At 45.8% G+C, this 27780-nt stretch overlaps 1 protein-coding gene across 6 annotated transcripts; it reads left to right on the top strand.

Moving 5' to 3' along the window:
• The first annotated feature begins 1641 nt into the window (after positions 1-1641).
• On the top strand, positions 1642-27262 carry Haus7 (HAUS augmin-like complex, subunit 7). 6 transcript variants are annotated; one of them, XM_039099522.2, is made up of 12 exons: positions 1645-1796; positions 7800-7929; positions 8194-8371; positions 9110-9225; positions 11666-11733; positions 12878-12939; positions 16602-16693; positions 17149-17307; positions 17445-17541; positions 18009-18218; positions 19221-19335; positions 27008-27260. In XM_039099522.2, the coding sequence occupies exons 2-12, from the start codon at positions 7874-7876 to the stop codon at positions 27076-27078; spliced, it is 1224 nt and encodes a 407-aa protein (XP_038955450.1). In that variant the 5' UTR covers positions 1645-1796; positions 7800-7873; the 3' UTR covers positions 27079-27260. The 6 variants fall into 6 exon arrangements, 5 of the variants coding, with proteins under 5 accessions (XP_063135903.1, XP_063135904.1, XP_038955450.1 ...); XM_063279832.1 differs by having other exon boundaries at positions 7800-8371; NM_001277272.1 differs by lacking the exons at positions 1645-1796; positions 7800-7929 and having other exon boundaries at positions 8179-8371; positions 27008-27262.
• The last annotated feature ends 518 nt before the right edge of the window (positions 27263-27780 follow it).

Raw genomic sequence — 27780 nt, 5'->3', positions numbered from 1 at the left:
GACTCTGGTGTCCACAAAACCTGTTTATCCCCTGGGTTTCTGTCCTACGTAGTAGGGAAGCCTCCCATGCCACAGACAGCAGAGACTTTAGGCTGCCTGCACACTGTCCTTCCTGTGGATAGGGTTGACTCTCAATGCTTCTGCCATTTCATTTCTTCCAGGCTTCTACTTTTTCCTCTGTGAAATGGGGGATAACATGTACCTTGAATTCCTCATCAGAATGCATGTGCATTAGGGTGTATCCATCTTACAAGACTCCCAGACTTCTTTTTTTTTTTTTTTGGTTCTTTTTTTCGGAGCTGGGGACCGAACCCAGGGCCTTGCACTTCCTAGGTAAGCGCTCTACCACTGAGCTAAATCCCCAGCCCCAACTCCCAGACTTCTTGATCAAGAGTCCTAGGCCACATATACCCTTGTACTTCCCAAACATTAGGTGAATCTGAGAGGCCCCTGTGGGTTAGGATAATTCCAGGTAGGAAGGAGGTTGGGCTTGAATGAAGCTGCTGATGAGTAGAGGCAAAGGAGTGGAGACAAGAGCAAAAGGCAAAGAGTTGTCTATATGGGTTCCTTAAACAGCTCTCAGGGAGTGTCAGCAATCTCTGCTCCATGGCCTGGACATCAGCCACTGGGCATCCTCACAACCCCAGCTCCAAACCTAGTTGAGGGGGCAGGCGCTGGGGCTGGCAAGCAGCACAGCTTGCCACAGGGCTCAGCCTTTTGGAGCCAGCATTGAGGAAGCTTTTCCTACAGTTCTGTCCAGTGTCGAGTTATGTTTGGAAGTGGTCTGAAAAAAAAAATGAGTTAATTGTGGGCAAGGCTTGGATGAGTGGGTGGAGGGGTTGGGGAGAAGGACTTAACAGCTTCAGCTCTATCTGCAAGTTTGAATCTTGGTCCTGAGCCATAGGGCAGTGAGTGTGTAAGGCCCTAGGAGAGGGGCAGGGACAGGAGTTGAGGTTTGAAGGAGTCCCTGGCAAGTAGATTTTCACTGGATTTAACATTTCCCTGCTTGAGTCTAGTGAAACAGCTGTACTACAGTTGGTGAGAGAAGAACCTAGGAATCAGTGTCCTGGAGGAGGAGTCTCCACTTTGAACCACACAGAGTCCATTTACAGGTCTTTGCTCCACTCCTTTCCTGACGCTTGCCATGCAGGTTTCTTGGTTATGAACTGAACACTGGGACAACACCACACACAAATCAGACACTACGCCTGTCTTGGGAGCCAGGGATAAGGCCAACATCTGACAAGAATAGCCAGAAACTAGTCTTCTGTCTGGGAGGCCATTGCTGAGGCTGAGAGAAGGGACTCCTCAGGCCTGAGAGGACTGAAGCGTGCAGTCCTCCCTTATTCTGGAAGGCCAGAGAGAGGGAACATCCCTCCACCACCACCATTTTACAGAGAAAGGGTGGGAGACTCGCTCAGGTCTCCTGATCTAGGCATCACAGAGGTTGGCTTAGAGTCCAGGTCCCTGGAGATGCCCTTGGCTCTGCCCCCTCCCCCATGACTGAGATGGATTCTGGAATCCTGGCCCCCTACCCATTTCCCCCGTTCTTGAAGCTCCCCAGGCTCTGACTAAACATCCTGCCATCTGGTTCCCATTAGCTGGGCTGGGGGTGGGGAGAAGCCTACTCCCAGGTTTCTCTGGCACAGCCAGTCTGGGAGAGGGAGAGACGTTCCCTCTTCCCCACCTAGGCAGGAAGCCCAAACAAGGTCTGAAGTGCTCCCAGTTCCCCAGCTCCTATGGATCCCTGGGCTGGATGCTGTTCTCTTGGTTTGGAAGTACACTGACCAACCCAGGTGGGTACTTGGGGAATGCTACTTCTGCAAGCTACTTTGTCCACCCAGACATCTCTGGAACCTTGGGGGTGGTCCTTGAGGGTCCCCATAGAGCAGAACCAGATTTGGAGAGGAGCTCAGCAGCATCAACAGTTCTTTAAATTTTGGGTTTTGTACTCCCCTCTTCTCAAGAGCTCATTTGCACACTCAGACTGAGCCAGCCAGGGCCCCAGGCCAGCACAGATCCTAAGCCTGTGTCTGGAGAGGAGGGTGGGAGGGACACTGGGATTTTCCAGGAACTAGGATGAAGGACTTGCTGTAAAGGGCTTCAGACTTAATGCTCAGATGACCTGACTGGTTCTGTGATTTCAGAAGCAAACATCCCTGCTCAGTGCCTCAGTCTTTCTATTTCAATATGGCAAACAAGCACTCTTAGAAAGCTATAGATATGGATTGCAGACAAGGAGAAGAATCTGCTCTATATAATCACCATAGCTTCTAGCTGCACAATTCCAGAATACCAAGGGTCTCCTGCCAACTTTATTTTTCCTTCCCACATGGCCCTCTCCCTATATGCAGAGTTTTTTGTCCCCTAAGTCTTCTAAAAGCTTACAACCTTAGGACTCTTCTCTCATCAGGTGAGGATTCGAGAACATATTTTTTTTCTCACCACACACCCCCTGAGCCACTGCAAGTGCAGGCACAGAGATCCCATCAGAAACAAAGAGACAAAGACCTTGAGAAATTGACTTGGGCAGAGATATTAATGAAAGTAAGTTCTATGCGAAAAACACTCTAGTAAAGAGCCTTTCCAAAAACGTGGGGCTGGTCAGTGCAAAGGCCCTAAGTTGGGGGAGTTTGACTTAAATTCAGAAATATAGGGATAGTGAAGTAGGTTGAGTGAGAACTGAGACAGGAAAGGACGGGAGGGTCATGTTTGAGGAAGGTGTCAAAGGTGATCAGGAAAAATTATCTTTGCTCTCAAAGAAAATAGAGCCACTGTGGGCTTCTCAGCAAAAGAATTGCACAATTCAACTTTTAAATGTAGCTCTTGGAAGCCAGCTGAAACAGACTCACTGGGGTCACAAAGACAGAAGTGGGAACAGGTGTGAAGGTGACTGAGCTGTCTAGAAGAGAAGTTGATCTTAGCTTGCCCTGAGTGAAATGAGTATCAACTTCATGGCTTCATAATCTCAGAAGCTGGATTATAAGGGGGTTCAGTAAACATCCAAGCTGGTATCAGGAAAGTGTCTGGAGCTCAGGAGATTATTGATAGCATTGCTGTTCCATCCTGTACAGGGAATTCTGTTCAGTGCATGGAGTCTCTCTTGTATACCCTCGCTCCTTCCAGGGTGTGGGGCAGAACAATTATTTGGTGTGTGTATGTGTGTGCTCTTGTGTGTGTGAGCACATCTGTGTGTTCATGCAAATGAATGTGTACAACTACACAAACATACTGAGTCTGCATATACACATTTGAGCAGGTCTCAGGGCAAAGATACAGGGACCTTTCCCACTTAAAGCTTTCAGGAGAAGTAAAACTTTCCATGCTCTCCTCCTACTGCGAGCGACCCTTCCCTAGAGGAAACTCAGCTTATTTTAATGCCATTGAAACCTCAGAGGATCTGCTCCCAATTAAAGAAGTCCTCTTACAGATGCTTTTGTGAGCACTGTAGACAGAAGACCATTCCCATTCACACTTATACCATGCTGTAGGCTGCCTTGCCTGAGATGAGACTGGGAGATGGGGAGGGAGGAAACAGAACCACTGTTGGGAAGATAGCTGGAGAGAGAATGGAGGGTGCAAGGCATTGACAGGCAGAGCCCAAGACCTTCTCTGGCTGGAGTGTGGGTATATTTAGGGAGGTTGGCAGTAGAAGGAGGGCTACAGAGGGCAGCATGCAGCAAGGAGGGCTTTGGGACCACTTTTCTATCCTCCTTCCCAGCCTGAAATTCCAGTTGACTCCTGCCAAAAATGTGGGCCCCATTTGACTCTCCATGAAAGCTGTTTCACCCCACCAGGTGGGCCTCAGGCATGGGACAGAGGTTGGATAGAAACTGGGGCTTGGCTTGGGGAAAAGAGGGATTTATGGTAAGAATGCAAAGTCGAACACCCCCTCCCTGGCGGCTCTCTGAGTGGGCACGTTTGTGTTCCAGTCCTGGCGCCCGAGACTCTAGCTCCAGACACATGTGACTCAGCCCTGCTGGCCTTGCCAAGAAGTCTAGACCCAAGAGTCTCCCTATGAAGGGGGTGATCCTGCCACCGTTTCCTCACCGGCCTTGGCTGAGCCCTGAGCATATGCAGCTGTACACTTCATTCCCTGTTTTGTCCATTTACAGGCACAGCAAGGGTAAGGGGTACTTGGAGGCATGTACTTGAGCACAAAAGTCCACAGACCCTGTCCTGAATTGTTAGAACTGGAGAAAGAGAAAACACAGGCTACTTCTACTGCCAGCTCATGGACACCTGGGCAAATGCTGGGCCCACCCTAGAGACTCGGCTGGGATCTCACTGGAGTCTCAAAATGGACTACCCTCAGCCTGTCCTCATTGCTGGGGATTCATTTCTTTCCCTGAAACAAGCACACATGGACTGTTCTCTCTCTCTCTCTCTCTCTCTCTCTCTCTCTCTCTCTCTCTCTCTCTTTCTCCTCCCATCCTCCCCCACCCCCCGCCTCACTCTGAGACAGGATCTCCCTGCATAGCCCAGGTTTCTCTGTCCTGGAACACACTCTGTAAACCAAGCTAAACACACAGAGATCTGCTTGCCTCAAATGGTCCTTCTTGGAGAGCTTCAGGTGTAGAATATCTGGGAGTGGAGGCTGCCTTGGTACCTTGAAGGCTTCCTGTGACTACTCCTGACCCTAAGCTAGTCTAACAAGTCAGTACCTTTGGAGGGCCTATCTCCACTATTCCCTTCAGCCTCTTCTATTAGTAGTGTTCCACTGAGAATCCTACCTAAGGTCCCTATAGAAGCCTGGGTCTAATACTAGAAGCAACATGAGTGCTTCATGACATTTTACTATCCTGATATTTTCCAGGGGCAGCCCAATGCTCTGAGGGAAGGATGCCTACCTACTCCAGGAGCCCAAATTCATAAGGGGAAGGGTCTCACGTGTCTCTACAGCCTACCAGTCCATCCCTGGCACTGTGGGGTTAGTCAACTGTTCTCCTTTGCCAACCTACGTGCCAAGCACTAACATGTGGCTTATGCCCTGCTGCAATACACTGCCAAGTTTTTCCTCAGGATCATGGGCTGGCTCTTGCTTCCTATATATTCTAGTTCTGTCCAAGGCCTTCCACCCTGCAGGCCTCAAGGCCTTTTAGCCCCATCACAATGTGCTCTTGATGCTTCATCTCCGTCCTGTCTCCCTTATAGAACTCACATCCTCTGGGCAGGATTGTCTGTAGGGGTCTTCCCACTACTCCTACTCCATTGTAGGAGCCCACTTCCATGTCTCTACACACTTCTCTGGCAAACACACCTTCCAACCTCCCTCTCCAGCCAGCTAATGTTTAGACAGGACTTTCTTGGAGATATGCTGCCTTATGTTGAGCTTGACTCTGTGTTTCCAGAAGATTCTGTGACTGGGCCTCTTCTTTCCTGTTACTAAGCAGTCTATGACTCTCTACACTTCCACCCAGTCTCCAGTGGAGGTGAAATGACTGAATAGGAAGGTAGGCTGCCTCCTGCTGCTGTGCCCTTGGTGCAGGAGGCTAGCCTCCATGGTTTCTGTGGATGGACTTTGCTTCTCCAGGCTCCACCTGGAGCTGTAGACAAAGTTGCTGAGTTGGGGAAAGACCTGCTCAGTTCTTTGGCTCCCTGGGACTGGGTGGAGAAGGATGATTTTCTTCCAGAATACACAGGGGTTGGTTTCTTTTCCGTTCCTCAGGAGCAGATTCAAGAGCAGAGGCTATGGGAAGGGTGGAGGGAGGCAGCCACACTACAGTGGTTTCTCCCGCCAAATTCCCCAGTCCTAGGAAAGATCCACAGGAAAAACCCACAAGAATTTGAATGTCTGGGCTAGGGTCATGATTGAAATGAAATTTTCTTTTTTTTTTTTAAAGGAAGAAAAAACAAAAACAGAAAATGGCAGGAAAAAGTAAAACTGAAAAACAAGCAACCAAAAGCCCCTTTCCCCTTGTATTCCAGAGAGGGTCTGAGGCCACAGGAACCTTGTGGAGGGTGGAAAGGGGCCACTAAGTACTTTGGAAAGAACTGAGCCCCTGAGCCAAGTTGCTGGGCCTTCCTCTTCTCAGATTTTTTTCAGATCAAATTGGGAGGCTCCATGTCTTTTCCTCTGAAGAGCTTACTATTCCAAGTTCTTCCTAAGCATTTAGGCCCTGGCCCCTCAGCAGGGCCAGTCTAGGGGCTCTTTTCTGTTAGCCCCAAGCTCTTGACTGCTCCCTCCTTCCAGGATTCCACTGAGAGACTTCTCCAGTTAGAGGACTTCAGTTGCCTGCTAGCAACAACTCTCCCTGACCCGTGTGTGTGTGTGTGTGTGTGTGTGTGTGTGTGTGTGTGTGTGTGTGTGTGTATTCGTGCACGCATGCTTTTGTACGGGAGGAGTATGCAAGAGTATACAGGCCAAAGGTCATTGTTGGGTATCTTTTTCAGTTGTTCACTACGTTATTTTTTAAATATTTATTTTTATGTGCATGTCTTTACTTGCATTTATGTCTATGTACCATATGCATGCAGTGTTCAAGGAGTCTAGAAGAGGGTATTGGGTCTTTTGGAACAGGAGTTATAAATGGTTGTGAGCTGCAAAGTGGGTATTGGGAACTAAACCTGGGTCCTGTGCAAGAGCAGCAAGGTCTTTTTCGGAGCTGGGGACTGAACCCAGGGCCTTGCACTTGCTAGGCAAGCGCTCTACCACTGAGCTAAATCCCCAACCCCGCAGCAACTGTTCTTAATGGATGACACACTTCTCCAACCCTCTACCTTACTTTTTGAAACAGGGCCTCTCACTGAACCTGAAGCTTATCAGTTGGGTAGAATCATCTCTGCACTGGGCATGCTCCTAAATCTAACTTTAAAACAAACAAACATGGTTTTCCTCCTCCTCCTCCTCCTTCCTCCCTCTCTCTCTCTCTCTCTCTCTCTCTCTCTCTCTCTCTGTCTCTCTTGCTGTCTCTGTCTCTGTCTCTATCTCTCTGAGTGGCTCAAGTTGACTTAGAATTCACTATGTAGTTGAGGTTGACCTGAAATTTGTGATCTAAGTACATAAGTGCTAGAATTGCAGGCACGTGCTTCACAACTGGCTTTTTCTTGCTTCCTGATCTGTCTCCATGATCTCTTTTTGTGGAGCTGGCAGTGCAGTGCACAGAGGGTGCTCACATTGAGTGCAATAGATGGTTACTGGCTCTTGGCTCCTGAGCAACAATCACCCTTCAGTTCCTTCTTGTCTTATCCAATTAGCTGATCCCAGGGTTAGAATGATAGCATACTGGGGTTTAGGAAGGAGGGAGGCTGATTAATATTTCTTCAGATGTATTGAGTTTGAGAAACCTGAAACACAGATTTTTAAATGGACTGGACAGGACTGAGGCATAAGAGCATCCATGGGATGTGGGGTCCGGCTGGCACAATGATAACAATGAATATTTACTTGTCAGACTTCACCTTAGGAATTTCATAGAAACAACTGCCTGTTTTTCATCCTCATTTGTAAACCAATGAGGTAGGTGCTCTCACCCAACGTTTATCTGAGAGCAAGGAGCACAGAGAGGTTAGGTAAGTGGTCCAAAGTTTTCTAGGCATGGTGGTGCTTTACCTGTTACCATAGTGCATTGAAGGCAGAGGCAGGAGGATCACAAGTTTGAAGCCAGTCTAGGCTACAAAGCCAAATCGTGGTTCAAAATTCCCCAAATAAAAGAGACCACACAAACCAAAACAAAAGTTACACAGACTGTGAGTGTCAGAGCCTGATTTGAATTTAAGAACTTTCCCTCTGACTTCGTGTGCAAAGGAGACAAGATAGAACTCTGGTCCAAGAAATGGTCTTAATTTCTCTACCAAAGCTTGCCTTCATCAGTGGGGATCCATCAGCTAAGGCTAAGTAGAACCCGAACAAGGTAGGAGCGCCCCCTCCTGGATGAGCCTCTGTGAGTCCCTCACTTTTGTCTTTAAAAGGAGCTACTCCGGCTTTGGGTAAGTCCTACTAGTCCCGCCTCCTTCCCGCCAGCCCTCCCCTTCAGTCCCGCCTTTAGCCCCGCCTCTGTTCTATCCTCGTCCAGCCCTCCTCCCTGCCCTCTGCTCCCTGAGGCGCGCGCAGGCAATGACTGAGCGACAGCCCAATGGGAAGGCTCGTTGGGAAAGAGGGTGGGCCATTGTGACTTCAGTCCTGACGGATGGCTCCGCCCCTGCCGCGCGGGCTAGTGGGCGGAGAGACCCAAGAAACTGGTGAACCTTTAGCAGTGCGGCAGGAGCCTGTAAGCTTGGGGGCGTGAACCATTTTCGGTTCAGAGCGCGAAACATGGCGGAGAAGGGTGCTGGTGGCGGTGCTGGTGGCGGTTCTGATGACAGCTACTACGAAGATGTGGGTGATGACTGCGTGGTCAAGGCGGCTGTGGAGGTGTTCGAGAAGCTAAAGGTACTGTGAGCCAAGGGAACCGCTCCAGGATAGGGAACCAGGCAAGGCCCTGTCCCAACGCCGTTTGGATCTTCCTGTGGACATTGACCACATTACAGGGGTCCACAGTGGCTGGCCCTGGCAAAGCCTTGCAGGTGACTTGTGGACCGTCTGTCCTAAGTCTTCGGGGTTCTCGGTTCTCTGATCATGCTGTTCCCACAGAACTTTACAAGATTGAGGCTGGGAACTTGGAGCACGTGCAAAAATGAAGGATGCAGTCCCCAATCTCAAAGAGCTGGAAGTGGATGGAGTTGGGTTTGGGGAACAGATGGGCTGAACACCTTGCCATTTTGTTGGGTCAGAGCCAGGGACTCCAGCTGGGTCTAAAGTACATGCAGCAGTGAGGAACATGACCCTATAAAGTTAGAGAGCTATCCCAGGCCCATTGGCTCCCTCGCTAAGCTCCCTCCCATCTCCCCTTGCTACTGACTCCGTGATCACTTGCAGTCTTTCTCCACTGCCCCTCAGTTTTAATCTTAGTCTTCCTAACCTACACTTAGGCATGTTTCTAGTTTGTGGCCGTGGAACTCAGAGGGAACACACTTAAAAGTGGTGGGATTGCAAGTCACAAGAACAGATGTGGGGTGAAGATGAGGGACTTGAACTTTTGGCAAGACCAGGAAGGGGCACAAACTGGTAGAAGTGCTTTGCCACCCTACAGTAACAGGCTTCCTTCTGACTTGCCTATTCCTTGTTTAGGGTATTAGCTGCCCCTTCCTCGATGGTCTGTATATTACAGAACCAAAGACAATTATGGAACTGCTGTGTAGGCCCTCAAAGTACCGGTTGGACATACTGGAATGGATGTGTATACGGTAATATTCTCTGTTTTTTCCTTTCCATGGGGTGTCTCCTGGGGGAGATGGGAATGTGTCTTTTTAGAGGGTCTCATAACCAACCAGCTCCAGGAAAGCAGCTGGTTAGTTAACTGAGCCATGAGCAAGATGATGGGGAGGTGGCCCTGGCAATCCAAGGTGGACTTTAATGAAAGCCTTCTCTGCACCAGGGCCCCTGGGTTTTTGATTATGTTGAGTCATTTGATGTGGTTCATGTCACTGAACTGTGATTACTGTCAGCTTGGTGGGCACCTGATGATCAGCGAGGGACATTGCCCAGAAACTCAGTAACGGAAACGAGCCTTCTAGATTGTTTGCCTTCTTCTCCACCCCAACTTGCAAAGAATGAAGGTTTTTCTTAGTCCATCCTAAGGGCTGTGCTTCTAGGACAGCCTGGCTGGATAGGCCTTTTCAATGGAATGCTAAGGTGTTGGAGGACTTTTTCCTTGGAATTATCTGTGGAACCAGTTCTGTCCAGCTAGGAGCTCCGAAGGCCAGATGCTTACTGCAGAGCTTCTTTGTTAAGCTTATCTGTGTGCTTCCTCTCAAGGCTAGGACTGCACAGCCAAGTCACCAGAGCCTCTTTCACAATAGGGGCCTTCTAGTGTCTTAAAGAAGAGCTCAGCACGGCATTTTCTCTGAAGGGACAGACACTGTTCCAACTCAGTCTTGCCAAGGTAGTACAAAAACAGCAATAGGCAGCATGTGCAGGAATGGATGGGTGGTTGTGGCAATAAACCTTCTTTAAAAAAAAACCTGGGAGCCTATGCACAGGTTCATCTCTCTGTAAAAGTATATTTTATTCATCTGATATAATTGTCATCTCATGGGCTTACTGCCTCCATCTGGTAACCTAGGCCTAGTCCTGGAAGCTTCTAGCCTCCATACAATCTAATCTAGGCCTAGAATATTTTCAGCCTCTGAGACTTACTGCTGAATAAGCTCACCCTTTCTTGTTCTTTCTTGACTCTAGCTGGCTGGATCAACTCAGCTGTTCTGAGTTAAACTCCCCTCCAAGCTGACTGACCCAATCTGGCTTCTCTTTCTCAGCCTCTCCTGAATTGCTCTGCTTGGCCTCGTACTAACTTTGGCAATCTGTTCTAATCTGGGTCCTTTTTATTCCTTGGCTCTGTCTTCACCAGTTTCTAGTTTGTCCCCTCTCTTCAACCTGTCTCTGTACGACTCTCCTGGTAATACCTGCCTCCTACTTCCTGTGCTGCTCTCTTAAGTACCTCTCTTTGCTCTCTCTCCTCATGAGAGCTGGGCAGATCCTAGTCTGTCAAATCTCTCTCTGACTCGTCACTTTCTCTGCCACTCAATTAGCCATCACTTTCAAATATGGGTGCTTCCTTCTGCAAACTAACTTTACATTCACTGTTTGGGATTAAAGGTGTGTGCCCAAGATGTGTCTGTGTTCCAGCCAAAGCGATTAAAGGTGTGTGCTAAGGCTGAACCACACCACAACCAGAAACAGGTATTTTTCAATAAATAACACAATCTTGGGATTCAAAGTGTCATCAAATATCCTGCAACATCTTTCCTTTAAACTGGGATTTTTGAAAAGTGTATAATGAATGAAACAGGACTCCATGGCACCCACCTTTAATCCCAGAATGAAGGAGGCAGAGGCAGGTGGATTTCTGTGTGTTCCAGGCTAGCTTGGTCTACTTAAGAGAGTTCTAGGACAGCCATAGTGAGACCATATCTCCCAAAACAAAACCAAACAAACAAAAAAAGAAAAAAAGTGTAAAATCACCTTTTCTGAAAAGAGTGTAATAATGGTAGAGGCAACCATTGCTCCTTCATTATATATTCACTGACTTCTTTTTTTGTGTGTTGATCACTGCCTAGAAATGGGCTAGCCTCAGGAAGTACCCAAAGAAAAGCCAGTTGCTGGCCCCAGCCAGCTTTCATTCCAAGAGGATAGAGTCTTGTAAAAGTCTAGGGTACCTTGGCCAAAGAGGTTGTAGAATTCCTTGGAAATCCTTATAACTATGACTGTCCAGGCTGAGGAGTGAGTTGAAGTGATAACTTAGGTATGCCAGGGCTAAATGGGAAGCCAGTGGTCCAGTGGTGCACACTCAGACCAAATAGGTAGGTGTCAAATTCCCCTGCAAATGGCCACATTCTTCCTTTCTTGTGCACCCATCACTTATGCGTGTGTGTGTGTGTGTGTGTGTGTGTGTGTGTGTGTGTGTGTTGAGAGAGAGAGAGAGAATGAACTTCCTTTCCATTTCTGAGGGAGATTTTTCTCAAGTATTTTCCCATAGTAATTAATGGTAAGAGTAACATGATATTAGATAAATTATTTTAAAGTGGCTTTTCACTGTCATTGTACAAATAATTCTCTGTTTAGAGAGTAGGCACAGAGGGGTGATGAGGAATCAGGCACATGACTGACTTTGTTATTTTCCCACAGGGTCTGTCCTTCCTTGCAAGACAAGTTCAGCTTGCTGAAAGGAAATGCAGTGGATATGAAGATACAGGGTAGGTCTCTTTATGGGAGTGTTACATTTGCATTTCTGGGCAATTCTGAGCTTGGTCATAGTGTCTCACTGAGTTGTAAAATTTCTGTTAACTAATGTTTTACTTTGTATGGTGTATGCTCTGTGGAAATTATTAGAGCCTTCTAGAATCAGGGCCTTCTCTGATATAGTGAATGGGAAGCTTTTTGCAGGATCAAATAGTACATTACTTTACCACAACATTGAGATGTAGAGAGCATTTTTTTTCTGGTGTCATTAGAGGTCTCTCTGTGTGCATATTATGTTTATATGGCATTCCTAGGAGCCTCCTGATGGCTCTTTAATGTGGTTCGCTTTGTCTGAATGTTAGTTTGATAGTTTTGTTTTATTTTGGTAGAAACTGTCCTTAACTTAGTGTGAATATTAGATAAAGATGAGCAAAAATGCTATCTGTGTAAGTGGCTAGGTTTTTCTTCCTTATAGTATGGTTGAACATAGATAAAATTTAAAAATGCTAAGTTTTCCAAACCAAAAGCCTGACCACTGTAGTGTGAGTGAGCTGAACTTAGGCCCTGAAGTGTGCAACAGACAGCGTTGCCAAATGCATTATCTGAGGAAGAGTTGTTAAGGGCTATGGTTGAAGCAGGCTTTCTTGAAGGCATATTGGCATCGGAAGAGTGTTCCCAGGGCTTGGAAGTTGTTACACAGATGCTTTGACACTACTTCCAGTGGATCTTTTCCAGCATGTCCTATACAGGTTTGTACCTGCTCTGCTTCTGCTGAGGCATAGCCTGGCCTGAGAGGGAGTGAAGGTACTGCTCTAACACTGGTGTTGGTCCTAAGCTCTCTGATCTTTGTTTATATACTAGATGGCTATGTAAAGATGTGCTCAATACTCCAGAAGATGTGGCTAGGCACTCCCTGTTCCTGGAGGGGCCTTAGACTCCTTATCTGTAAAACATAGCCTAGACTCACTCACATTCAAGAGGGCATGGCAGGAGAATGGGCCATGAGAAGCATTTGGTCCGTCTTGTCTTTTGTGCCCCCAACCCTTGCCATGGGAAAAAGAGCCTCAGTATCCTTTATGCTCTAAGTGCTGGGATGTCTGTCTTATATCCTCCTCTGTTCGTGTGGTCTATAGTGACAAGGTCTTTGTATTCTAACAGAGATGGTGAAGCTAGGTCATGACCTGATGTTGTGTGCGCCAGATGACCAGGATCTTCTAATGGTAAGAAAGGACCCTCTTTTGTTCCTGCAGAGGATGCACAGTTTTTTATCCTGGGCTGGTGAGAGGACAGTAGAGGCTTCTGGCTCCAGAGCCTACATGGCTGGCAAGACTGCTCCTCTAGGCATCCCCTGGTTAAGCATTGCAAGAAATCTTTTTGGGAGACAAACAATTGGGAGAGCTAATGAATAAGCCATTTTTGGTGGGGTTCTATTCCATTGTGCTGTTTAGTTTCTCTCCAGTTAGAGTTTGCTTTCAAGTAGAGCTGGTTCATGGAGAATGTGATCATCAAGAACAAAGAATTCCTATCTCCTTCCTGCCACTGGCCCCATGACAGCCTCCCTCACTGTGGGAATATTTGCCAACACAGATAAGGATAACTTTATCTCTCAAGTGTATATCTCATGGGCTGTGCTTCTCTTGTTTTCTGGTTGAAAGTTGTTACATGGCTCTTTGCTGATACATTCTCCTTTCTGTTTCTTGTTCACAATTGCTTATTCAAGCATTTTTCTAATGACTACTTAAAATTGTCAGTTCATCTGCCTTTCTATAACCCCCGGATTGGCATCTACTGGGCATCTTTTCTTGTGCAAATTGAGGTCTTTGTGGTTTTTCATGTGTTAGATGATTGTAGCTTTTCCTGCTCATGTTGGCTGTTCCTTGGATCTTGTTAAATTTCTGGGAGGTTAAAGATCCATATGTCCCAGCAGGCTAACCCTAACCCCTCCTCCCTGGCCTGAATTTCCACTGTCAGCTCACCTTCTTCCCCACTATCCTGCATGCGCCACCCAGTGGTCACCTTGAGGCTTGAGCCTGGCTTCACGCCTGGCTTAGTAATCTTCAGGGCTGGTCCAAACTTTCCAAAACTGAATTTTGGAGTCATTTTCTTCATCTCTTTCCTCTCTGCCATTCTCTAAGCTTTTCACTTCCCTGGAGCTGTCTTTTTCTATCCTCCAGCTATAACCCACTTGCATGACTGATTTAGTAGCAGTAGGGCAGAAAGGAAAAACTAGCAAGAGGTCCTGGAAAGACACTTCTTATCACTGATTACACAACCAATGAAAATTAGAACTGCAATGGCATATTTCACTCATATCATGATGTGTAGAGTTAGAAGGAAAAAAAAGCACAGGCTGACAAGGATAGGGAGACATAGGAACCCTCATACATTGTAGTAGGGACACAAAATGATGCAGCTACTGTAGAAGGCAGTTAATACACATGTACCAGAATTCACTGTGAATGTTCATAGATGCCCATCAACTGGTAAGGTAATTTCAAGAAAAGACATGCTGCTACATGTGACAACATAGATGATGTTTGAAGATGTTATGCTAAGTGAGAAGCAGATAATAAAATGTAGTATAAGGTCATCATAAATGGTCACATACTGCAAGATTCCTTTTGTGTGGACTGTTCAGAAGAGGTGAGTCCATGAAGAAAGATAGGAACAGAGTAATTGTTAGGGGCTCAGGAAGAAGTCAATACAAAATGATTGTCAGTGGGTTTAGAGTTTGTTTGGAGGATACTAGAGATGTTTCTAAAATGTGGCTATGAGACCGGAAAGATGATTCAGTGGTTAAGAGAACTTGCTATTCTTTCAGAGGAGTGGGTCAGATTCCTGGCACCTGTATGCTGGCTTACAACCAGTTGTAACTTCAGTTTCAAGGGGTATAGTGGCTTCTCTTGGCCTCCTAGGGCACTTCACTCATGTGGTACACTGATATCTATGGAGGAAAACACTCAGACACATAATATAAATAAATTTTTAAAAATTGACTTTGACAATGGCCTCCTGACTCTTTGACTATTTTAATAGCCACTGCTCTATACATATAAAATTTTTAATATTTAATTTAATGTATTTTAACACATTGAATTAAAACTTAACAAGCAAAAATACTATAGCCAAATGGAAAAAAGAACATCTAGGAGAATAGCAAGTACAAGAAACCTGGAGTAGTCTGTGCTTGATGTGTTAAAAACCTGTCAGCAGACTGGCTCGGGTAGAGCAGAATGAAAATAAGGAAAGGGGATAAAACAGAGGGATAAATGTGATGACCTTTATAGGCTAGAGGAAGCTTTAGCATATACACAGTGGTGGCTTGGGGAGCTTGGAGCTGAGGGACATAGATTTCTATTTAGTATGACAGTAACTGCTATGGCTAATGTGTGAAGTAGACTGTGAGGAACCTGTTGCTAGATTACAGCAGTGGCCAGGCATGTAAGCAAATATCTTGAATGGCAGTGGTAGTGGGGAAATTGGAGTAGTGGCTAGATTCAGCCAGACTCATTGGATTTGCTGATGTTGTAAGGTATAGTCAAGACTCAATAATCGCACTCTAGAAAGATCTGGAGAATGAGTTCACAAAGTCTTATACCTCACCATATCTCTAGACCTTTCTAGAGTATTGCTGGAGAGTACAAAGCAGAAGATAGGGTAAGGTGGTCACAGTCCAGCCCGCTGGGCCAGTTTTGTAGCACTTTGGGTCTTGTACAGCTTGGAATGTGGTCATCCAGAAGGGTCATAAGTGGCTTTGTGAAGCCATTTTTGTGTTTTGGCTGATTCCAGTTTAAACAGTATATTGACCCTCTACTCCAGATTGGCCTACAGATGTGTTTCTTAGACAAATGAGGAAATTGAGTCAACAAGAAAGAGCAAAAGGGTCCTAGAAACTTAAGGACATGAATTTTGGGGGCTTTGGAGTGGGTCTTGCTAACTCAGTCATGGAGGTAGCACTTTGGTCTCTTTGGAACTGTACTACCCCCAAGATTATTCCTCACCAGGGGCAACTTGGTGCTTTCTCTTTGGCATCTGCATTCAGCACCAGCTTTTAGTGCTTGTTTTTCTTGAAGGGAATTTTTGTAAGGTGCTGTGAGTGGTGATTGAGTGACTCTTTGATTTTTCTTCCTCAGAACATTGTGTGCCAGGCCTGGGTGGTAAGGGATAGGCCTTGCTTGGTGCCTTATTTGCATAGGTATTTGTGGTGCAGTTATGGCCTCTAAGCTAGTAATCTGCTCCTGGGGATCATCAACTTTCTAGAAGAAGGCAAGCATTGGACTCTTCATTGGGCAACTCCCTGCATCACCTGGGAAGATGGGCAGACAGGAGACCTGGTCAGCCCTGCCTGAGTTGCTACATAGAAGCCTGTGGCCTTCATGGTGGAAAGTCTAGGCCCCTGCTGGTCATGTCCAGGCCTCATGCTGTGCCTGTTGGTGTCTGCCATTCTTGGCCAGGAGGGATTGACTGAGGATACCAGATCTTTACTTGGAGGTGGCCCTGAGGATTAGGCCACCATCAGATCCCTGTGAGTGCTATTCTGCTTTAGTAGGCCCTGTTGCATGCCACCCACCCACTGAATAATCCTTCCCCTCTGACTATGTGACAAAAATCATGCTGTAATATGTTTGACAACAGTTTGCGTTTTACATTTGCAGTGGTCTTCCAGGTATCATTGCAGCCTGAAATGTGGCAGAAGTCTGAGGATGCTATTGCTGAGCCAGTTCAAGAGGCTACCAGCAGGGGTCAGGGACAGGGAAGAGGAACTGTCTGGCCAGCCCCCTTGCCACTGGCCCCAGCAAGGGCAGCATAGGATTGGGCACCTGGAACAGCTGGCTAGGCCTTGATGGGTCTAGTAGCAAATGTGTGTGGCTTTTCCTGCCAGGGCCGTGAGTGTCCCCAGAAGCAACTACAGTTCATGGACAAGTTACTGGATATGATGCAGAGCCTGGCCACTGGATGCTCCAGTAGTTCTAGGTAAAGGTGTCAGTGGCACAGGCAGGTGCCCTGACAGCTGGTCTTAGTCTTAACTAATAGAGATGGTAGGGTGATGAGGGAATGTGCCCTCTCTGGTGACAGTAGCCATGTGCTGGTCCAGGAATTACGGAACTGATAAATTGGAGACAGCTCCCTCTAGTCACCATCTTGAGGGTTAGGCTAGCTGCTCAGAGGCCAGGCAGTGACTCAGCAAAGGGTAGATGTATTTCTAGGATCCTGGGACATGGCCTGATCCCTGCACTATAGGCCTTGGGGGAACTAACCTAGGCATATAGAAGGGGAATTAGCACCCAATGTCTACAGACAAGAGGGTGTCAGGCCAAAGCAAGCAGAGACTAGGGGGGATGCAGGTACTGGAATTCCCTATCCTTGGGACTGCTGGGCCAGTGCTCCTGTTGCTAAGAGTATACTCAGGGCTTGTCCTGATTTTGCAGCCTGAAGGAACACCTTGAAGGTGCCACAGAGAAGAATGACGCCTTGCTTGGGGAGCTGTTCTCCAGCCCCAACCTGTGGGCAATTTTGAAACCCGAGAGTGACCCATGGCCCCTGGACATGCAGTCCTCTCTCAACAAGCAATGTGATGACCTGCCAAAGTAGGTGTCCCGGGAGGGTGCTAGTCCTAGTATCCCCCCCATCGTGCTTCTGTCCAGTATGGTGGACCTCACAGTAGCCACTGCCTGTAGGAGCAGTAGCAGAGAGTTGACAGTGTACCTCCTTTTTTCTCCTGCAGGGCTGGCCCCTCTGCCCAGTCAGAGGGAGAGAAGGTGGCAGATTTGGCCAGGCAGCTACAGGAGAGTGCTACTAAGCTTCAGACACTCCGAGACCAGGTGAAGGGTATCAGCTCTGGGGATTGTGGGACTTGGGGAACAGGCTCTGCTGATTTCTAGGGAAAGTGGCGTCCCCCTCAGCTTGGTGTGCTGTGAGGCTTCAGTGAGATACAGTAGGAGTGTGGAGGTAGGTGATTAAGGTTCTGAGCATGAAAGGGAAAAATATCCTTCAGAAGGCAACTATGCACCAGGCCTGAACTGCATGCCTTTACATATCTTCTCAAATTCAGCCCTACTGGCATCTGTTGGCTGGGCTAGATATTTAGCTATGGAGACTGAGGTCTGTGCAAACATTAGCCTCATGGCTGAGGCCCCATTTACACCCTCCCCATATCTTTCTTTATGGAGACTTTCTCCCTCCAATTTGTGCCATGTTATGTTAACTTGTGCTATGTTATGTGGGCTGGTGACAGCCTAGGCTGACTGGGAAGGGCAGCCTCAAGTGACTGTCACCCTTCATTTTGCAGTGCTTTGCACAGCATAAAGCAGGGACTGACACCAGCACCGTAGACCAGAAACTCCGTCTGGTCATTTCTGACTTCTACCAGCTCATCTTGGCCTTCCTGCAAGTCTATGATGATGAGCTAGGCGAGTGCTGCCAGCGCCCAGTACCCAGCCTGCACCCAAGTGGTCCCATCATCCAAGCTGTCTATCAGACTCTGGCTTCCTGTGGCCAAGTAAGATACTCCCCTCCCCAACTCTGTGCTGCTGAGCACCTCAAGAGTGCATGCCCACCAGGCCTGGGCCCAGGATCTTAGCAACCCTTGATGTGAAGTGTACAGGCTGGGAAAGAGCTTGAGAGGACTTAGCCTGGGTTCCTCAACCAGTCACATGGTAGAACTCTGGGTTTGGACCTTTGTCAGATGAGGACAAACATTTCTAGTTCCTTGGGAAGGTGATGAAAGTTGATAGAAACATGGGCATTTTGTCCAAGAGATCCACCCCCCAAGGCAGTTTCCATTCTTATTTGTCTTACCCCTGGGGAAGCTTATAAATTGCTTGCATTGGAATCTACTTGATTCAGTATAAGATTTCCTGTCCTAGTGTCTGTGCTGGTGTTAGTTCACTGTTTTCATATGCCCAAACATGCCGGGCTACCTCTGATCTTTTGTCTGAGCACTAGGCCAGCTAGACAAACAAGATGGTAGGTAGACAGTTGGGTCTATGGCTAAGCCATTGAGTGAATGTGGCTCACTTGGCTCCTCTGCATTTCAGGTTCTCAGAGGCCAGGCTTAGCAGCTGAATTGATTCTCATCACTGTAGCTACAATGTGTGTAACTCCAGCTTTAGCTTATAGTGCCATGATGTTGATTTTAGGTTATAACAAGAAAACCCAAGCCTTCCCAGTCTCTCATGAGAGTCTCCCAGTAGAGGGAAGCTCTTATCACAAAGGCACTTTTTGGGTAGGATATCTTTTCCCGCTTGCCATTTGCTTTGCTCAGGTGGCACAACTTGCAGTGCTAGCTAAGAACTGAGTGGTGCCAGAGTAGCACAATAGTATAGTCTCCACTGAATGAAGGAAAAGGAGACTTAGATTGGAGGGGCCAACTCCAGATGAGAGCTCTGCCTCTCTCTGTTGACTTTGGGGCCTGCAGTGTAAGGTTGAGTGGAATGCTACAGATGCATCCCGATGTCAGACTAGCCTCACTATGGCCTGTGTGCCCTCTCGGTCTTGACAGTTGTTGAAAGCAGTCATGGAGATTGCAGACACCTCTGCTGAAGCTATGGAAGCAGCAAGGAAGCAGGAAGGAGAGCCGAACTGTTGGAGCAGCAACAACTCTGGGATAAGCCTGGGTAAGTAAGTGCCTGGGGCTGAGGGGCAGCTGTCCTTGCCTACTTAACCCAGGTCTACTTCATGGCAGGATCTCTTCTTTCTTTCTGTGCTGGGCCAGCCCTTAGGAGGCTGGCCACTTAGTTTTTTCTTTTAATGTTTGTTTTCTTTCCCTTGGAAAAAATGCTTTCACCATTCTTTGCAGGAAAAGAGTATAACTCAGAAATGTGTAGCTATAAAACTAAAAGAAATGAACCACACTCTGGCAAACATAGGTTCTGGGTGTGAGAAGTTTCAGCAGTTTCTTGTTACTCTTTTCCTCTGCCTTTCATTTCCTTTCTTTTTATATTATTGCTTTTAGATAGGAGCAAAATTTTATCAATTTAATTTTCATCCTATCTCCCCATCTCTTAAGTTTGTTTTTGTACTATTTGTTTTTTAGGTGAGGTCTCTCTGTATAGCCCAGCCTTGCCTTGAATTCATGGTTATTCTCTTGCTTCAGCCTTCTGAGTACTGGGATGAAAGGCGTGCCATACCTCCATTAATGGGTGTGGCTATTGTTTCAGTAAAAATTCCTCTATGAAAATAGGCACTTGACCCTGGTTTGTTGATCCTGCTACATGGTGCTACGTCTTACCCAATGTATTAGAGTTTCTATTCCTGTGATAAAACACCATGATCATAAGTAACTTGGGATGGAAAAGGTTTATTTTATCTGACAGTTCATCTCTGAGGAAGTCAGAACAGTAACTCAAGGCAGGAAGCTGTATGCAGGAACTGATGTAGAGGCCATGGAGGTGTGATGCTTACTGATTTAGTCAGCAAGCTTTCAGAGTATCCAGGACTACCAGCCCAGGAATGGCACCACCCAGAGTGAGCTGGGCCCTTCCATATCAATTATCAATCAATCTGGTAGGAATGTTTTCTCAGTTTAGGTTACAACTTTTTCCCAAGTGACTCTAGTTTGTGTCAAGTTGACATAGAACTAGCCAGCACACCCTGTGTCACACTATGCTGTCAATGCTATAAATATTCTTCATTCCACTCTTTATGGACTTTAGGGCTTGTTCCAACTGAGGGTTCTTTTGTTTGTTTGATTTTGAGATAAGGCCTGTCACTGTACCTCATGTTTACCTAGAACCCACTGTCTAGCCTCGACTAGCTACAGACTCATAGCAATCCTCCTGTCTCAACCTCTTCGGTGTTGAGATAACAGTGTCAGCTTCCATACTCAGTCATTTTAAGAGTCTTATAGATACCACTGTTCTCAACATTTTTGAACATATCTGTCTGTGTAGATACATGACAGTTTCTCCAGGATGTCTTCCTGGGAAGAGAATTACTCCATCCTGACACACTGCCTGGCACCAGTGTGATGTATCATAGCTGCATGTCCTCATCAGCTCTCGCTATGACCTGGCTTGGTTGATGATATTTAGTGCATGTGTAACAGCATTTTGCTGCATGTTTATTCTGTATTTCAGTGAATACCTACAGAGTTGCACACTTGCATACATTTATTGATCATTTATACTTTCTATGAAGTGCCTGTCGCAATCTTTCTTGTAAAGGCTTGTTTTCTCACTGATTTTTAGCTTATTTCATATAGGGTACATCCAAGTCCTGGGATGTTTAATGTAGCATGCATATCTTCCCCCAAAATGTGTGTTATCTTTTCATAACTTGTGTATGTGGTCATTGGTTGTATAATTTACATATAGTCAAATGTAGTCATAATTTCTTTATGGATAGAATCTTTTGTATTTATTATAGATAGCATTCCTACTCTGACACATTATCTCCCAAGGTTTTATAGTATTTCCTTCTGTGGTTAGGTTAGTAATCTTTCCAGAGTTGATTTTTGTATACTATGAGACAGGAGTTCAGTTTCATTTTATTCTATATGGATACACATCTGTCCCAGTAGCACTTAATGGAAATTCATTCTTTTCCCCATTGGTCTGTAAACCCATCACCTCTGTTAATCATCAGGTCTCTGAGTTCTCTATTCTAGTCTGTTTTTCTCTCTTTCTCTTTTGTCTTAGAGATCAGGGAAAAAATGGCAAAATAACTCATCAAATAGAAGTTGTTTTTCCTTCTCCCTTCCTTCACTGGCGATTAAATCTGGGCTTCATATATGCTGTACAAGTGAGATACACCCAAGCCCTATTTTAATAACAGCTTTACTGAGCTATAATTCACATAGTATAGAACTTACCCTTTCTAACAGTGAACAATCTAGTTTTTTGAAGTGTTTTCATATACTTGCCAACCATCATATCTAAGTACAGAATATTTTTTAAATATGCTTTTATTTTTATTTTATGTATATGAGTGTTTTGCCCACATGTGTATCTGTGTGTAGTATGGATCTAGTACCCACTAAGGCCATTGGATCATCTGGAACTGGAATTACAGACAGCTGTGAGCTACTGTGTGGGTGCTAGGAATCAAACCCAGGTCCTCTGGAAGAGCAACAAGTGTTTTTAACCTCTGAGCCATCTCTCCAGCCCCTAGAACATTTTATTATCCCCAAAAGAAGTTCTATACCAGGGGGTTGGGGATTTAGCTCAGTGGTAGAGCACTTGCCTAGCAAGTGCAAGGCCCTGGGTTCAGTCCCCAGCTCCGAAAAAAAAAAAAAAGAAGTTCTATACCAGGAGCCAGGTGTGGTGGTGGATGCCTTTAATTCTAGCACTTGGGAGACAGAAGCAGGTGGATCTCTGGGAGTGAGTTCCAGGACAGCCAATGATAAGTAGGGAGACCCTATCTCAAAAAGGAGAGGGGGGGGGAGAAAAGATGAAAAAGAAAAGAAAGATGAAAAACAACAACAGAAAAGGTCTGTACCATTAGCAATCTCTTTTCCATTCTTCCTAAACCCCAGCTCTTGACAAATACTGGTCTACTTTCTTTCTCTATACCTTTGCCTCTTCTAGACATATTTGTTATAAAGGAATTGAATAGTATATGACTTCTGCTTATCCTTTTCCATGGAGCACCTGGTTTTGAGGTTCATCCATGTGCTACATTATTTTTTATGGCTCATATGACTGTGATGAATAAATATTTTTGTTTTATTCATCTATTGGGAGACATATGTTATTCCTTCATTTTAGCTAATATGAATAATGCTGCTGTAATTTTGTGTGCAAATATGTTTTTGATTCTCTCTGGTCTAAAGCAGAATTGCTGGCTCATAAACTTTTTCGTAAAAATGTATTTTCTCACCATTTGCCTTTAGAATCATAGCTAACAACCTAAAGCACTTCAGTGCTGTGTTAATTTCACTAGTACAAAAGCTGGACTTTAATACAACTTCTTGCCTTTTCACTTGGGTATTTTTAAAACTTACATTGTCATTTCATGTATTATATGCCCATCATCATGAATTTATAATAACTACTTCATGCAATTGTCATATTTATCTGTCTTCTTTCTTTTATTGGTGTTTATTTTGTTTAAGACAAGGTCTCATTCTGTAGCCTTGGATGGCCTGAAACTCACTATGCTGATGAGATTGGCCACAAATATTTAGCGATCTGCCTGCCTCTGCCTCCCAAATGCTAGAATTACAGATGTGAATCAGCAGACCTGGCTTTCAAGTTATTTATTGATGTAGGCTGATAATCACTATCTACTGTTCATTCCTGCTTTATAGGGAAGGTCCACCAGTGACAAATTTCTTCAGTTTTTGTTGATCTTAAAATATCTTCATTACTTTTTCCTTCATTAAAAAATTCAATATAATATTTTATTAATTCTTTGAGAATATGATACATGTATTTTGATCATACTCAGTCCTCACTCTTCCCCCTAATGTCTTCTAGATTCATCCCTACCTTTCTCCTAACTTAATGTCTTGTTTTTTTAATCTCACCAAGGTTAATTTGTGCTGTCCTTATATGTGCTTTTGGAGTGTGGGGGCCACTTAGTGGAGGGAACATGGTTGACTTATCAGGGGGCACATTTTTTATTTTTATTTATTCATCTTTCATACAATATATTCTGATTATAGGCTTCCCTTTCCCACTCCTTCCAGTCTTCTGTACCTCCCCTCTCCCCCACATCACTCCACCTCCGTTTCCCTTCAGAAAAGAATAGGCCTCCTAGGGATATCAACCGAACATGGTATAGCAAGATGCAAAAAAACTGGGCACAAACCCTCATGTGAAGGGGCCACGTTCTTAAAGAAAACTGAGTCTTCTTACCCAAGCATCCATCAGCTGTCAAGAACTCCTTCACTAGGGTGTAGGCTTGTGAGCTGTGCCAGCTTCATGCTCGAATGTTGGCAAGCTTGATCTTGTGTAAGCAATTACAGCCACTGTGAGTCATGAGTGCAGTATCTCTGACTGTTTTGTTTGAGTCCTCTCTAACATCTTACAGTCTTTCCACTTCCTTCTTGATGTTTCCTGAGCCTAGGGGGTTGGAGGTGTGATACACATTTCCCATTTGTGAGTTAGCACTCTACAACTTTTTGCCTAGTTGTATTTCTATCTTAACCACCACCCACTGACCAAAAATCTTTTTGGGAGCATCTGCTGTTCTCCTTCATGTTGCTCTTTGCTCATGGTCGGCACTTCTTCCATACTTTGAATATATCATCCCACCGTCATTTGACCTTCATAGCTTCTAATGTAAAACCAATTTGTGTTCTTATTGAAGGCTTTTATATGTAACAAGTCTCTTCACCTCCCCTTTTTCTGATAGCTTCTGACTTTTGCCAGTTTGGTTATGTGTCTTTCTGCGAACTCCTATAAGTTTAATAACTGTAAGTTTACTCATTTTGGAGGCCTCTGGACTTTGTAGATTCCTCTTGTTCCTCAGTCGCTAAGCAGTTGTCAGCTCTTCTTTCTCTTTTACTTCTTATTAGCTCAGTGTCTCAGGATCAGCTAGGAGAAGGACTTAGAGCCTTCTTCTGGGCATTTTCACAGTGATGCAACCTTATGCCCTAACCTTTATTCCTCAAAAACTTTCCTTCCAAGTTTTTGAGTTAGTATATTATTTTCCTTGATTGTTTCAGTGAACAGCAAGTAGAGCACTATAATTATTTTCACTGATTTTTCCCCCCAAGTAGTGATGTTAGATCACAGCCTTTATGCTATGTCCTTTGGGGACTTCACCCCACCCCCACGTATTTGCTATTGAACATATTCCCAACCCTCTTTCTCCCCATCTCCCTGTCTGTCTGACTGTCTGCCTGCCCCTCCCATTCCCGCTCCCTCTCCCTCTCCCTCCACCCCCTCTCTAATTTGAGACAGGGTTTCAAATTAAGTTGCCCAGGCTGACCTTGAACTTGTGACACTTCTTCATTTTCTCTAGTAGCTGAGATTACATACCTGGGACTATAGGCCTGTATAACCAGGCCTTGATTGGGATTCTCTCTGACTTTCTTTCTATGTTCTGCCCTGGCATATACCTGCCACATGTATACTAGACACTTTGGAATCTCATTTTGCTTATTGAGTTGCAAGAGGATCCTCCATCTTAAAATTTATTATAGTATTTACCCTAATCACCACTGTCACTGTGGCTCTCGTTGCAGTCCATATAATTATATTAATAAATTATTCATAATCTATGCTATCATTTCTACAATAATCATTAATGATCATCAGTGGTCTTAACAGTATGCCCGCTCACTGTGACTGGGACATATTAGCAGTGGTAGTAAGCTTGACAGTATGAGCTGGTCACTCTTATCCCTTCCTTTGGTTATCAATGGCCTCAGTTTTGTGAAGGTGATGGGTAGAGCAGGGCTGGGCTCCTGACTCAGCTCTTGTCAGTGTGGAATCCTGATTTGCTCTGAGACAAATTCTTGGATACTAGATATGCCCAGAGAAAAAGACCAGTATCCAAATCCACTCCATAGCTACTTGAGCCTTTCACTGCCCTTTTTTTTTACCTGACCCATTATGGGCTTTGGCCTCTATGACAAACAACCTTCCCCTTATCTGGGGGAAGCCTGTTTCTGTATCATTTTCCCTCTTACTGATCCAGATGCTGTAGCTGAGCCCTGTTGGTGATATATGTCTCAGAATCAAGTAAGAGGCTCATATAAAGGTTGTGTCTCACAGCTTATGGCATTGTGTAAATGGATACTACTGTAGCAATACCTACATATTTAGAAGACAAAGTGGCCCTGCCAGAGCTGAGAATGGGAGAGGGCACAAATGACAAGAAAGAGAGTAATAGGCATGGAAGGGAGATAGCAAATGGGAACAAATTCTCAGACTTATAGAAGAGTTAAATGACAGAACAGCCCCAGGGACTATTAGAGGCAGATGCTCTGATAGTAACCAATTAAACCACTGTGGTCTCAAGGCCCAGCAGCTGCCCCAGAAAAGAACAGAATTAATTGATGGCCTGTGGAGAAAACAATGGCAGTGAATAAGCAAACAAGCTAGTGATGTGAAGCCTTGAGGGGTCATATGATGAGGGCTGACCTTTCATCTTTTTTCTGAAGCCAAATCAGTCATTACTGCTTTCCATGGACCTCTTCTTTAAAACACCTTCACAGGAAAGGGTGCAAACCTCTGAACAGCATGGGGGTGGGGGGAGTACCTTTTGCTCAGGCTCCACACCCCAACTCCAGAGTAGGGCAGGGTACAGAGAACCAGTATAGTGAAGGGAGAAGACCTGGAAACACAGGAAATTGTTTTTGGAAAACTTCCAAGCAACATGACAGGCAGATGTGCTTGGTTATCTGTGAAAGCCCAGCTGAGAGGAAAGACCAGAAAACAGTGACATGTGAGGCAGTGAGCCTCTAGGAACAGAAGTGAGCTGGGAGAGTAAGCACATGCTATAGGACACAGAAGCTGGATCCACAGAAACAGAAATGAAGCAGGGGGCTCCTTATTTCAAGTCCAGAGCAGGTACAACCCAAAGTCTAGAACCCACCCTGCTATAGCAGGACCAGGATATAAGACCACAACTTCAAGATACAAAGCCAGTATGTGGCCTTAGGAACAGGGGACCGAGAACTGCCGAGGTCCACATGTTGAGGGCAAAGCAGGCCTTCCTGTAGGTGGGAAAGTATGAGCCATTGGGCTGATAGGTCAGGGCGGGGTGAGGCCCAGGGTCTAGATTTTAGCAACACTCAGGTATTGATAAAGGCAGATGCCAAAAGAAGATCAGAGTAGAACCCAGCAAACTGTCATTTTCAGAGGGACACAGTTTGCCACAGGGTAACTCTTTAACTAGGATACCACTGGAAACATTAACAGCCAAGTGGGAAGATTTTTAGGTTACCATGTTGCTGGCTATGTTACTGTGTGCACATACTGGTTTCAGATTAAAACAACTCACCATTTGAAACAACTCCTGGGCTATGAGGTGGCAGGGACCCAGCCTGGCCTGAACCTTGACATGGATTATGGTCAGTGTGACCCAGCTGGAGGCTCCAAGCTGTTGGCCTAGTACCACCAGTCAAGAGACCCATTAGCAGCTCCTTGATTAGTGTTTCTGGGTCATGGAAGAAGTTGGACCCCAACCCCAGCCTCCAAGCCTCTTGAGGACCAGGTGTGAGTGGTTCCTCCTAGCACCTGGTCATCCCTAGTGAGAGCCTGAGCAGAATAGGAAGGACAGGGGCTCTGATAGGAAGGCAGGAAGGAATGGGTCTTATATGTATTGCCACCTTCTGCCTCTTTCAAGCCTTCAAGTCCTTTACTCACTTGGCTGTTCTTGTTTCTTTCTCTACAGCTGCCAGGATTGATGAAGTAACACAGAAGTACAAGATCCTCACTGACAGATTTCACAGAGGCACAAGATAATGGAGGGGGCATTAAGCCTTCCCTGGAGATGTCAGGAGGGGCAGTTCCAGTCCTGTTCATAACCTGCCTGGATTTCTACTTGCCTGATGCTTGCAGTTTGAAGGGAAGGAGGGAGAGGGAGGTAGAGAAGGAAGGCAGAGATGAGTAGGACAGGGAAAGTAAAAATAAAACTCATGCTCAGAGATGTTGCCTTCAGACTATTTGTTTCTGCATATCATAATCTTCTTTGGCCTGGGATGCTCAACCTCCTCTCTTGTCCTCATCCTTACTATTCTAGGTTAGCCTGGTGGCAGGCCTTCTACTCCCCCAGTGGGTCTTGGCTTTTCCTCTCTCTGCTGCTTCTATTCCTTCCTGATGCTGCTGGGTTAGTTTGACCTATCCGGTCCCGGAGGTCTCCCCTGCATTCTGATGACCCCTTTCCCTGCTCATGTGCCCTTCACCTCCTATCTTGTTTCAGGGTTCCACAGAGGCCCTGTGCGGCATGTCCTTTGGAGCCAGCCTGTCTCTTCCTTTGTTTCTAGGGTACTAGCACCCATTGGGCAATTCTCACCATGGCCTGGCTGGTTATCCAGGAAACTGCTCTCTGGGATTCCCATAGTGACCCAGTATCTTTTTGAGTAGTGTGCTTGTCATAGCCACCTCCCTCCCTTCAAGCACCAGAACAGGCACAACTTGGTGAGGCCCATTATCACACCCATGGCT

This window comes from Rattus norvegicus, chromosome X, assembly GCF_036323735.1.
Source record: "Rattus norvegicus strain BN/NHsdMcwi chromosome X, GRCr8, whole genome shotgun sequence".
Lineage (NCBI taxonomy): Eukaryota > Metazoa > Chordata > Mammalia > Rodentia > Muridae > Rattus > Rattus norvegicus.
Note: the sequence above shows the minus strand (reverse complement) of the source record. Positions and strands in the feature narration are given on the sequence as shown.